We start from the raw sequence: 13,349 nt of genomic DNA on the forward strand, positions 1-13,349 counted from the left end.
ATCGTGTCTCTACTGACTGTCACTTCAACCTTGCTGTTTCAGGAGCAGCAGCTTGTGAAAACGCCCTCAAAATGACAGTGTTGATCAAGCCTGGAACACTGTGCCAAAGGCTTTTCAACAAGAATCTGAGGTGTGAGCCTCTGCTCTTAGAGAAGGCACATTTTGGTGCTAATTAATTACTTTAGAGGGATTTCTGTTACCATTTTGGGTAACTATTGGCAGAAACCAATCTTCTTACTTATTACTGTGTGTAAGCCTTGAGCCAGTTATTCAAGTTGGAAGTTTTACGGGAGACTATACCTTCCAAAAGCAGTAGTATACAGCTTATTCTCTCAGTAAGACTATTTTCCCTCAGAAAAAAGTTCAGTGTGTTACAGGCTTTTAATAAAAACTTTAAATAAAAATTATTGTAGTGCTTTAAATAAGTCAAAGCATGTTATGACTGACAATATAGCGATGTTGTTAAGATCAAGGCATGTGTTACTATTTGGAATTAACTTTACGATGTACCTTATGCAGATCAGGGTTATTTTGCATGGCGTCCAGCCATCCAGAACACCTAATTCACCCACCTATCAATTTTTTAATCATTCCAGCAGATCCACTGCCCATGCTAAATCTTCCACTGTTTAGGATATTCATGGCAACCTGTGAAGAAAATGAATTTTTTTAGGCACAAATGTTGTTGCCACAAAACATCTCCTTAGGCCAAGATGGTCACTGCTGTCTTGCTTCATGTTTTAGTGCTTTCCTGGATTTTGTTCCTCACTGGAACACTCCTATCTAGTGACACCTGCCCTCGTATTGGTCAGTACAGCATTCAGCAGCCCCGCTGTACCAGGCTGACTTATTTGATATAGTTTTCAGATACTGATGTTCCAGTGACCTGAAAGCAATCCTCTATCCAAACTACATTAAGGTAAAATAAATATATAAGAATGTATTTATCTGCAACTAGACAAACCACACTCAAGCTAGACAACACTGATGAAGTTTATCAAACAGACAAAAAAGAAAACCAGAATATTGTTTCATGTGTGTACACAACAGCCAAATAGAAAAATCTTCTCTGCAGCTGGCCTCTCAGGGCTGCTTTCCTGCTTCAGATACCTTTCAGCAAACATACAAGAAAAGAGAATAAGAATGAAAGGTGTAGAAATTAAATACAGATCAATAATGCACAAAAATAGACTCTGAAATCTAGAATTATTTCTTAACAGGAGAAACGTGGGTGTCTCAGTTCAAAGACTGGTAAGAAATTTAGCAAGAAGTCATTGTTCTGACTTTTTAATTCGTGATAATTATCTGAAGAAGAAATCATAAAAATAATCTTTTGATATATTTACTATGCTGAAGAAAATTTTTTTCTTTAGCATTTAGGTCTGCTACAGAAGGAGCAAGAAACCTGAGAAGGACTTTTAAGAACAGTTTTGCAAATCACACGTCAGATCGAGAAAGGTTACGACAGCAAAGTGACCAGCATTCCCTTTACTGGGTCACGCTTCTCTGATGCAACGAAGAGCAACAGACACCAGAGGCAGCCTTTCCATGTACTCCTCCCGTTATTTTCTTGTGCTGTGATCTAACCTGGAAAACCACCTGACCACCATGGGACCCTGGACAGGATCCGGACTCTCCTGGAACCATTTCCTCTTACGCTCACTTCTTTCTCTCCCTTTCTACAGCCCACAATTCTGGCTGTAGAAAACAGAAGACATTTCCCTGATTCACTTTAGAAGTTCTCCTGAAAAAGGTGCTCCCTTTCCTGAAGAGGACAGTATACCATGAAAAACACCAAAAAGCCCAACAAATAGTGGAACCAGATCCACAACTGTATAAAGAAATACACAGAAATCTGAGATTATTGAATGCTCGTGCAGTGCACCAGTTTAATACAAAGCACATAAGGTAAACAGAGAAGTCTGTCCTCCAGTATCTTTCAGTTTGGCAACATTCATACTACCAGTAAGGAAACTTCAGTACAGGGGGAAAAAAAAAAGTCTCCTTCAGGCTTTTAAAAATCATCAGTAATTATTCTTGACTACTTACCTTAAATCCCCCTCCTACTTCTCCAATTACGTTCTCTATAGGCACTTTTGTGTTTTCAAAATGTACTTCACAGGCTGAAACAGAGTTAATAGCCGGTGAATTATTATGTAGAAATACTTAAAAGACATTTGGGAACATAACTGACTCTTTTTGTAACAAGAAGTAAAGTTTTCCTAATGCACTGTTCATAACAGAATTACATATGCTCTGTCAAAGAAGTTAGAGTTTGGGAAAAGACTGCAGTTGACATCAATTACTGCTGTAAAATATTCAAAATGAAATTAATGCACATTGTGTAAACAGAGAACTACTGTTTTGTCTCTATTTTAAGGAACTGATACAGCAGTCATGTCCAAATGATAGATGATGAGAAACTACAATCGTCAGTAAGCTTAAGAAGAGCCTATGAAAACTTCCTTCTAGATTACAGCTACTTGGTTACTGAATCTTCTGAGTAATTTCGTTCACTGCAGAGTTAGGGTAGCTGCCCAAGGACAGAAAGAACTACACAATATGGATTTCTTTTTTCAGACCCTGCATTAGGAAGGACTCACAGGAAAAGCTAGGTAAAGGAACATGAAATTTACACTGTTCCATGGAATAAATATTGATTTGCCTCTGAATTCAGATGATCTAAACAAATTACACCAATTTCTGTTAACAATTTTAAGTGATTCTTACTATTGGATCCTCGAATGCCTAACTTATCTTCGGGTTTCCCATGGGTGACTCCACCAAAATCCCGCTCTACGATGAAGGCAGTAATTCTGTCTTTTACTTGTCCATCTTTATCAACAACCTCTGTCCTAGCAAACACTGTGAAAATACTGGCAAGGCCACCGTTTGATATCCAAACCTGTTTTGAGAGAGGAAAGATGTATAAGAATATATTTCTGATTCTGTGGGGACTGTTCTTCAGAGTCTCGTAACAGACCAGCAAAGGACAGATGGTGAAAAATTGCTCTTTCTTCCCTTAAAATACTAATGAATATTCTGCTACTGGTTTTGTCTCTTAGGAACACATTTCCAAGGAAAGCTGAACACAGAATGGTAAGTTCAGAGCAACCATAAAAATAGGTTGTAATATAGATTTGAATTAAATTAAGATCCATGGTGCATCTTCACAAAAGCTTGTACATCCTGCTCCTTATGGCATGTGAGGGATACAAGGGTAATACAGGCTGTAGACCCACTTTGCCCAAAATAATTTCAATTCTGATGAGAAATTCTCTGCATCACATACATATGGCCTCACCCACAGGCTGGGTCTCTTCACGTCACAGACAAATACTCCAACAACTACAGCTCAAGTCTGCAATGTATCAAAGATTGCTGAGTCCAGTACAGCTCTACATTTCTTCAAGATCATCTTCTACCATTGTTTCTTTTAGCAGAAATGTTCCAAGCAGCCCTATTTCCAAGTCACTGAAAAGTTTTCCTTCAAAAATACCTACAAAATCTGGCATGAAGATGAAAAGAGGGGAAAACATGGGTTTAGGTTTCTTTTTGCCTGTGCTGTCACAGAGGAGGCCAACTAACCCTCGCTGAAGCTGAACACCATGAGCTGGCGATACAGAGAAGGAACTTAAGAGTGGCTTTTCCTCTCTCTTACTGAGAGTTTAGTGAAAGTTATTCCCTCAACAATGTGGTTTTCTGTTCCCTGGGGCCCTAAAATACCATGGGTTGTCTTTTTGATATGGTCATTCTTCACTAGCACGGAAACCTCAAAGTTCTGATGCAGCTGCCCATCTAGCTTCTTTCTTAGCAAAATTGACCGATTGCAATGCTGCAAAAGACAAAGGCGCCTTCTATAACCTTGTACCAAAAGCCTGCCACATTTCCAGTCTGGGAGTGGGTACCTTGGAGCCATTTAATAAGAAGTATTTCCCATCTTCACTGAGCGTTGCTCTTGTCTGGATGGACGCAGCATCACTTCCACTGAAAGCCAAACAAGCTATTAATGCTTAAGGCAAGAAACATGCTTTAAAAACCAAAACTACATCTTTTACCCTCTCCAGATAGTTTAAAAAGGAATGTTTACAGTTGTATTAAATAGTAGTAGGTAAATTTTAGTTCTTAACTAAGAAGGAAACTTACTAGATTCAACAGCTCTTAAATCTACTTAAGTTACCTGAGGGGGTATTTCTGCTGATTAACACATGTGTTATCAATCTTATGACCTGACCAGAATGTTCATAATGCCACGTAAGCAACTCTCTTGAGCTACATGCTGAGTTATGTGAATGTACAATGAATATGCCATCCTAAGACACAATCAAGTTTAAAATGTCTAAGTTGTTCCTCAAAAATTCATGCTGTGGTTTTATATCATAAGAGAAAAAAGGCTCAACAGAAATTAAAAATAAACATGTGACAGTCTCTATCAGTGGGCACTTGGGCACATCAAATACCTTCTACAGCAGCATAATCAGCAGGGGAATTACAACAAACTAATCACAAGTTTACATTCCGTGATTAAAAGTTCATGCCCTCTCTTGAATCACCACCTTATTACATAATTTAACACGAAGCACATCACCTCCCCCTTGAAAGAAGTTTCCTCTTCCACAAATTAAAATGCTGCAACAGCTCACTTCAGGCTTTCAGCTGGAGACAGGGGTTAAGTTCTTGAAACAGCCAGATCTTAGCTGGTGTTTTAATAGGGTTAGATTTTGAAAATTCAGTTCTAAAAACGATTGCATCTGTGCACCAGAACTACGGTCTCTAAGAAGGCTGAAGTTAAAGTTCCTGAGACCAGCAATCTTTTTAAATAACACTGGGCCAAATATAGATGTCAGAAGAATTTCAGACCACCGTTAGCCCTTGGTTTTTGTCCTGTGTGTTACTTCCAGGTCCCTTTCATGGATCACTCCGTTAAAATATCTGTGCTAGTTTAATTTCACCTGCAAGTGGGATAGCTTTTAGAGGGTCAAAACTCAGCTTAGCACTCTTGAATGAAAACCATCACTGATGGTTGGGATGTATCTACATCACAGGCACATGAAAATTAGCAAGTAAATAAAATGCTCATTGCAAGTCATTCCAGCAGATAAGAATTCAGAAAAGACAGTTTCAAACTATAGTTTTGTACAGGCAAGCAAGATTCAATCTCAAACATTCAGCTGGTCTCAGTCCTCCAATTAGTTCCCTTTATAATCACTTGGTAAACCATCTGCCTCTATGTTTTTAAGAAAACTCTACCTCTTCCGCATGAACAGAACTTGTAACATGAGCAATAGTCAATGAATAAATGTAATAAATATAAATTTATCTTTAAAATTAAGTTGCTGCTACAAAGGTGCCTTTTCTAAACTCTAAGGAAAGACCAAAATTTCTTCCTATTATTTTTGGTAGCTCCTTCCATACAGGCTTTTATAATTTGCGAAAGAACTGAAAGCATCCTAGAACAGTCACAGCACATTATTTCTAACACAGCACAAAGTATCCTTTCAATTCACATTCAGTAATGCCAGAAATCAAGTGGATGAATTCCTGGGATGGGAACAACAATGGTTGGTGATTTCATGGAAACTGCCATAAGCAGCACCTTGGGGAAAGATAAATTACATGACTTGAAGTGTACTGTTTAAAAAAATAATTAAATATTAACCAAACAACCACTAGAATGAAGATTAAAATAATTAAAAAAACCACTCGTGTTTTGGTGCTTCCTGAAGCTTTTATGATTACAAACGCAGTACCTGCCAGGTTCAGTGAGACAGAACGCTGCGATGTGCTCCCCGGATGCCAGTCTCGGCAGGTACTTTGCTTTCTGTTCATCAGTGCCAGCGATGAGGATACCCTAAATAAAGAATTAATAGAAAACTTTTCAGCATCAACCTGTGTAAAAAGAAACAAACCTGGCAAGCTTTGCTAAGTGCAGGAAGCCTAACTTGCAAATTTCATGGCATAACAAGAGACAGTTTAACAAAAAAATGGACATTATTATTTATCAGACATTAAAATATGTTATCATCAGACAGTTGTTCAGATGGCTTATTGTTAAGACTGCCTTCTAGAGTAGGTTTCCCTGTATTCATGCTGAAGCGAAGACTTAACTGTTGCTCTGAAAGGCACTGAGATAGTCCTTCCTTTATAACTTGTCATACCTTTATTATTGTCACTATAATTTTATTTCAATAATCCCCAAAGCAGCAATTGTCAAAGCTCCTAATCAGAGAACAGAACACATGATTTACTTAGGTTCCAAACTATTTAATTACAGAGGCATTCAACAACTTTTTGTGAGAATGCACTTATTTTCATTATCTCTATTGCGTTTATTTTTTTACAGCAGGTTTTTCTTACGAAGGACAAACTAAGTACAAAAATACATGATAAAGCTAAATAATCAACGGTTAAATAGAAAAGATACGGTTACTCAATAAAATTAGGATTAACTGGCCCAAACTGGCCACAGCAGGAGTGACAGTAGTTGTGTCTTACACTTCTCATCAGACAGACAGCTTTACAAATCAGCTCAGCTCACTATCCCTGTTCTACAGATAGCGAAATTTTAGGTAAGGTGAGGAATAAATACATATTTTTAATTAGCAGTGTCTGCTCAATTCCATGAAGAATTTTTTATCGTAATGAACTTGCTGCTACTTCAAGCTTCAGACTACCACCATCCATCCAACAGAAGATGCACTACAAGGCAGATATCTAAGGCTATACTAAACAGAAAAGGAGTTTAAAATTCACATGCTTGCTACAGCACATTGATCTTGGATAAGTTTTCTTCTCTAACCTTCCCCAATATGCAGCCTCATTCAGATAGAAAAAGTTGCACCGTTCTCAATTCTCTGCATGGCTGTCCAACCTCCCCGTAACTTTAGCCCCCAATATTTTATTTATTTCAATATTCATTCTAGCTACTTCCATTAACTTTGCTCAATTTAAACAACTGGGAATCATTTAACGTATTTTTTCTTAGAATTATTATCCCAATGTTTCCTGGACTAATGATTTTGTTGTGTACTTCATATCCAGTCTTTATGCTGCATGAAAGTCTTACTGGCAGAGGGTGCTGGGAACATCAACAACCAGCCTGACGTCAGAATGTTCCACCTGATTTATACTTCACCAGTAATCCTTATTTGTACACTCACATTTTAACTGCACCTCACCTTTTCTATGCACGTTACATAGAACTCCTGGACATAAAGAAGAGCATTACCTTAAGCCCAATAGCCTGATGAGCTGCCAGAGTAACGGCGATAGATCCATCTAAAGCAATGACTTCTCCCAAACGTGCGTACATGGTATTTGATAGACCAAGGCCACCTGCAACAAATACTATGGTTTATTCTATGTAGATACCTTACAATTTAAATTGCCCCTTCCCCCCAAAAAAATCCCTTTCAAGTACAGAAACGTCAAGAATACAACACTGTTAACTAGGAAGTGTCTTAGTATAGACTGGACATTATGTCCACAAATAAATACCCCATTGCTGCAGCTGCACGCTATTCAGAAAGCAGACGTGTTTGTGTTCAAGCATGCACGCACACCCAGAAAACACAGCATAATCCATCAAACGGCAGGAAACAAGCTTGTTTGATACACTCTGTATGTGAAAGTGGTGAAAGACTCAGTATAAAAATTGCTCTAATCTGAATTCCTGTGCTTACCGGACAAAATGAATTTTTTTGGTGCCATTTCCAGGCTCTGCTACAAAGCCAGACCAGTTTCCCAATCTTTCTTCAAAACGGTACTAAAATACAATGCTCCAAAAATGTCTTTAATAAAAGAATGTGACTATATCAAGAAACAAACTTGACTCTAGCATGTCCTTTTTGGAGGTATTCTGTGATCTGCTGATGCAAACACAGAGGCTATTCATAAGGAGCTTGAAAAGAACAGAAGTAGGATAAACCAAAGCTGTAGCTGTACGAGTCTAATGTTCAAGAATTTTAAGCCACCGGGACTAGAAGTCCTGCTCCCATAATTTAAGAGTATTTTCTGTATTACTGCTGAATAAACAACTTCATCTATTCAAGAAAATCTTTTTTCCAGGTTAATAATTTTCCACTTGGGACAGCAGTGTAAGTCAGGATAACGACTGCCTATTTGAGGAGATGTCTCAATCCTCCTGCTATGTTAGGTACACCAAACAACTGCAAGAACAAGTGCCCCCGCTGCCATTAGTTCACATGACTGCCTCTTACACTCTCTCCTTCAGAGCACGCTTACATGAATTAAAACTCGCACTCCTCCTACCTATACACGCTCCTACTTCTTTTCCCCTTTCTAAGAGGTGCTGGGTTCAGGATTCGGCCTGGAGACTAATGATGATGTGCACAGTAATTCCAGAGAGACATTGTTCCATGATTTACATAAGCTTCGTTTTTTTCCATTAATGTTCTGTGTTCTCACGCTTCTGGCAAATACGCCACTATTACAGACCATTATGAAAAACACCATGCAACGAGCAAAGCACTGAATGCATGCGAGTGAAGAGTTTTGAAATATGACCAGCACCACCAACAAAAATACAGCAGATCTGAACTACAGAAAATGGGAAATAACCTCGTCAGAAGCATATTACTTATGGTGCAGAAAAAAGCACCTTGCTTATAGCAAGGGGATTGCTTTCCATCTTCTGGTTTTTATCCAGCATACATGTGCAGAAGACAAGAGGACTATCATTTTCCACAAGTATGCTGAACGGATTGCAACCTTGTACAAACTGGAAGCCGAGAGTATTATTTCACAAGCTTCAAAACAATACAAGATTGAAATAACAATAATGTTTTGTTAAAGTATGATTGCATTTCAGACTCTAAAAATATAACAGAGTAGGAAACTAGTTTCTAGTTAATCAATACTAGGTTACACTTCCAACATTGTGATGCTTCCTAACGCTCTGCTCTGTGTTCCATCGTTTGTTCTCTGCTTCCAACACCTCCTTTCAGTAGACACTAACCCCTCATCTTCTTCCAACATATTTGTTAATTCCTAAATACCCCTCTCCCCACCTGGGTTAAGGTGCTAGATCTGGATCTTTCTCTTCCCCAGACACTATCCCAAAGAGAAAAACCTGAAAGAGCTTGCAAACCTCTTTTCTATCTTACTCGCATCACGCTGCCTAGTTCTGAATACCCATGAAAAACACTTAATACAATTTCTAATGCATTTCCAAAGCATTAATTAACAATTAATTAATCAACAGAGATCACATGATGTTACAGTACATGCATGTTGCCCAATATACTTTTCAGTACAGCAACACTAGTTATGTTACCTAATACAAGAAACAAAAAAGGTGCAACAAAAAATGCTTTGAAAAATAGGGTATTACTTTATCACCCAGTAAATACTGAGGTATGTCTCTGACTTTGTATAGCATTGTTACAATCACTGGAAAAAAAACATATCGTTTCACACTACTCTCTTAAAAAATTAGGGATCTTCCCCACTGAAGCTACCTTCCACTGACGGTCAAACACCGTTCTGTCTTCCTCCAAGTTGTTCTCTTTAAAGTCTCTGTCTTTTGTAATAGAAAACAGACAATGCAACAATCTCATTTCTTTATAAATTTCACGTAAAATATTAGTTTCAATCCCAGTGTTTATTTTATGCAAAAGAATAGGGTCAATGTTTTCTTGAAAATTCCTTTGCACGTTAAAGGGTTAATCCACTAAGGAACTCAAGTCTCCGATCTCAGTTGCCACTATGATGTCCTTTAAGCCACAAACTTTTTGTTCAGTATTGCATAGGAAGGATCTTATACTTTTGATAAATTTGATAATGTCTATTTGATAAACAGACACTATACTTTTACACTTCTGTACGGTCAAACATACTCCTATCTGCCAGTGACAGCTTTGATCAATCGGTTCCATGTAACACTGTAGTTTGGACCCAGTATAATTTCAGGAACCATCAGCAGGTCCCGCAGAATGTTGACTCGACTCTACAAGCTACCCTACTGCATCCAAAAGAACAAGAAGGAAAATGCTGTGCTAAGAGGAATTTACACCCTCTAAAATTAGTTATCGAACTCAGGCGCCCAAGGTAAGAGTATGCAGAGCTCCCTACGTAGCCAACAGACGTTCTTGGTGCCCACATCTCTTTACTAGGGAGGAAGCCTCAGCTCCTAATTTGCATATCCAGGTCAAATGATAGCATAGAATAGTACGGACACGTTTTGCAAGACCCAAAAGTGCCTTACTTAATACAGACTACTGGGATAGTCTTTTGTGCTGGCTTACTCACCATATTCCTCTGGAATCTGCATGCCAAAGAGACCCAAGTCCTTCAGTCCTTTTAAAGTTTCAGGTGGGATTTTGGCATCTTGATCAATCTTCTTAGAGTCCACTACAAATACAGAAGGTTTTGTAATTTAAAACTGTGTTTCTTAGTGCAGAAAAAATCTGTGCAACTGCAGTGTTCTCAGACCAGAGTCAAGGTCACTGCTTGCTACGAATTAGCAGCAGGACGATCTCTAACCTAACCACTAGTCTGAGAGCCAGACCTGACGAACTGAAATAACTGAAGCATCACATCCCTCCCTGCTGTAGTTTTCCTCTAGTCTTCTGAAGCATCTTCAGAAAAAACAGAGCTACAAACATCCCTAACTTCACAAGAATTACTCTTTCCAGCTTCAGGCCTGACCTTACTGTCCTGTTTTGTCCTGTTTGCCCTCCTCTTCCTGTGGCTAGAAAACTCAAACCCTAACCTGGCTTCTGTAAGACTAAGAACACAGCAGGCTGGTTGGGTGCTGTTTGACGCAGCCCGTCACCCCATCTGACCTCCTCCCTGCAAAGTGAAAAACAATTATTTTTAACCTTTTGATGACAATCACACAGACAAGTCCTAGACAGTGCAGTGGGAAGTCCCAATGCCATTTCTGGAGAACAATGCTCCACTGAAGTAGCCCACCATATTACACCATCAAAATCAAAATACAGAACCAACTGGAAGGTCCCAGGAATATTGATTATGGCCATAAAGTCATGACATATATAGGAAAAAGAAGTGGGAAAAATCTGGATTAAATTTAATTTTCTCAAACATTTCTATGTGTACAGGTTGTGCACGTGCATGTTAGCAGATTCCATGACTGGAATAAGGCAAGTATTTCCAGGATTTTCTAGGATAAAAGAAAAAAAGGTACATAAATGAGTTAGCTAATCTGCACAAATCCTTAATTCAAGTGAGCAACATTACAATTTTATAGTTAAAACTACCTGGCTCTCACAAATCATGATCTATGACAATCACAGGCTCTTTCAAACTCCTGCAGTGTTTGGCAATCTAGACCTAGTATCCTTGTCAGCGGGAAATCTGAGATGCTACTGTTTAACTGCCTCAGAAATTGCCATCTGTAAAAAACAATTTTCTATAATTGTCCAAGAATTAGCTTATCTATTGCACCAGTAATAGAAGAAACACCCTGTAACCCTGTGTGGAATGCACAGGGCTAATATGACTTTTCCCAAAACTATTCTAATGCTGAAAATCATAAACGCCTTTGATTTTTGATAGCTTCCTGATGAGTCTTCATTTATTATTATCTCTACTGAACTTTGCTAAAACCAGTTTTAGCACAGTAGGACAGTTAAAGTTTCAGAAAAAAATTCACAATATACGAAGTGGTAAATAGCATTATTCAACCAAGCTAAAAACAATTTCAAATCCTATATCTATCCTAGAATTCTTTTACTTCCTCTTTTTTTTCTATTTATTCTTTTCTGTTTTGAAGATTTGTCTTCTCATCTGCATCCAAATGCTCCATATAAAAAAGCTGTAAATAAACATACCTATAGAGCCAGCAGCACTAGATGACTAGCAATAACTGCACAAAATAACTTAAATATTTTAACTATAATAATCTTATTCAGCTGCTATAGCTAAATCATTTTGTAATCACTAAATCACTCGCATGAATAAGAAACTAATAATTATACCTTCTTCACTGAAAAATTTTTCTACAGGTCCTACAAACTGGTTGATCTCCTGCAGTTCTTCATTGCTAATTTCTGGAAAAGGGAAAACTTCTTCCTAAAATGAGAGGCAAATTTTTATTTATTTTTTTAAAAGCATAGATCGTGCAATTGAAATAAAAAATCAAGAGCATATGCCTTGCAAATACTAGACTCTAAAAACCCACGAAAATCAAGAATTGTGGAAAATATTCAGAAATGGACTTATCTGACGAAATCCACAGGAGTCAAATTTACTACATACCAAAAACAAAATCAGAAGGTCCTACCTGAAAACAAGAAACATTAGGGAGACGTAAAGAGATTTTAAGAACCACGAGGATACAAAAATCCTTCATCAACCAAGAATTTCATCAACGTAATCCCATTTTGGGACTTAAAATAAGCAATTACAACTTGTAACAGAATCAGTTTACTGATATAATGTTTTCAAAGCTCAGCCGATAAACACTGTCCCTTGGAAACACACAGCACATTCCACCTGTTCACTGTCACAAGTACAAAGGACAGTGAGCTCCACACTGACAAACTCTTTGTCATCACCTGATATTTTGGTCATAAACTGGAAGCAGTATGACCTGACAGCCTCAAATAAATAAAAAAATCCAAGCAACTACCACAAGGAATGAAAGACTATACGAGAAGCATGCTCATGACAGTGTTTATCATCTTTCCCGTTTTAAACAGAAGAGTCTACCTCTCCCGAAACATAACTGTCACGATAGCCTGAAGAATCACACCAGCTCCAAAAATTCAGGGTCTAGTAAATGCTACAGTTTTTCAGAAAACTGTTGGGTTGAAATTTGAGAAGGGAAAAAAAGGGAAAATATGAAAAAGGGTTTAATGTGATGGACTCTGCCTGCTAACTGTCATAACACTTCACTTGATAAGGTCTGTTTTCAGAGACTTTATTCAACTCATTTCAGCAGATTTGAGTTATTCCTTCCTGCAATTGATTTAACCCTGTAATCTCTGACAAATGCATGCTCCAAACCTGGGATTAACAAGGACTGTTTTAACACAGTGTTACAGCTCAGATTTTTAACTTCTTTGTCCAGTGGCATCTCAAGACACAACAAAACTTTCAATCTTTCCTATAAAAAACTGTAAGCAAAAGTTAGCATAAAGTTTTGTTTCCTGGAGAAGCCAGAGGACTCAGTGACAGGGGTTTTGGGGAACGCAGGGCTCCAATGCCGGGAGCCCGACGTGAGCAGGGAACCCGCCAGGCCTGCGGGAACGGGCGGCTGAGGCTGGCAGCAGCCCTCCCGCTGCGGGCCGTTCCCCAGCGGTTACAGTGGCACCAGCCCTCTGTGCGCACAGGGGCGAGCAGCTCCAGCTGAGAGCCCGGCC

General features: G+C 38.5%; 1 protein-coding gene across 1 annotated transcript in view; it reads right to left on the reverse strand.

The window, feature by feature from the left end:
* Positions 1 to 12,057, reverse strand: part of ACAD9 (acyl-CoA dehydrogenase family, member 9) — a gene marked incomplete at its 5' end in the record, with an annotated part of 22,219 nt that extends 10,162 nt beyond the window's left edge. The window contains 8 exons of the mRNA XM_010081309.1: positions 573 to 648; positions 2,050 to 2,123; positions 2,731 to 2,905; positions 3,909 to 3,987; positions 5,751 to 5,851; positions 7,229 to 7,335; positions 10,270 to 10,371; positions 11,964 to 12,057. Of these exons, the coding sequence (XP_010079611.1) occupies positions 573 to 648; positions 2,050 to 2,123; positions 2,731 to 2,905; positions 3,909 to 3,987; positions 5,751 to 5,851; positions 7,229 to 7,335; positions 10,270 to 10,371; positions 11,964 to 12,057 (808 nt within the window). The remainder of the gene's footprint in view (positions 1 to 572; positions 649 to 2,049; positions 2,124 to 2,730; positions 2,906 to 3,908; positions 3,988 to 5,750; positions 5,852 to 7,228; positions 7,336 to 10,269; positions 10,372 to 11,963) is intronic.
* Between the last annotated feature and the right edge of the window lie 1,292 nt (positions 12,058 to 13,349).

The sequence above is a fragment of the Pterocles gutturalis genome, unplaced genomic scaffold, assembly GCF_000699245.1.
Source record: "Pterocles gutturalis isolate BGI_N339 unplaced genomic scaffold, ASM69924v1 scaffold17429, whole genome shotgun sequence".
NCBI lineage: Eukaryota > Metazoa > Chordata > Aves > Pterocliformes > Pteroclidae > Pterocles > Pterocles gutturalis.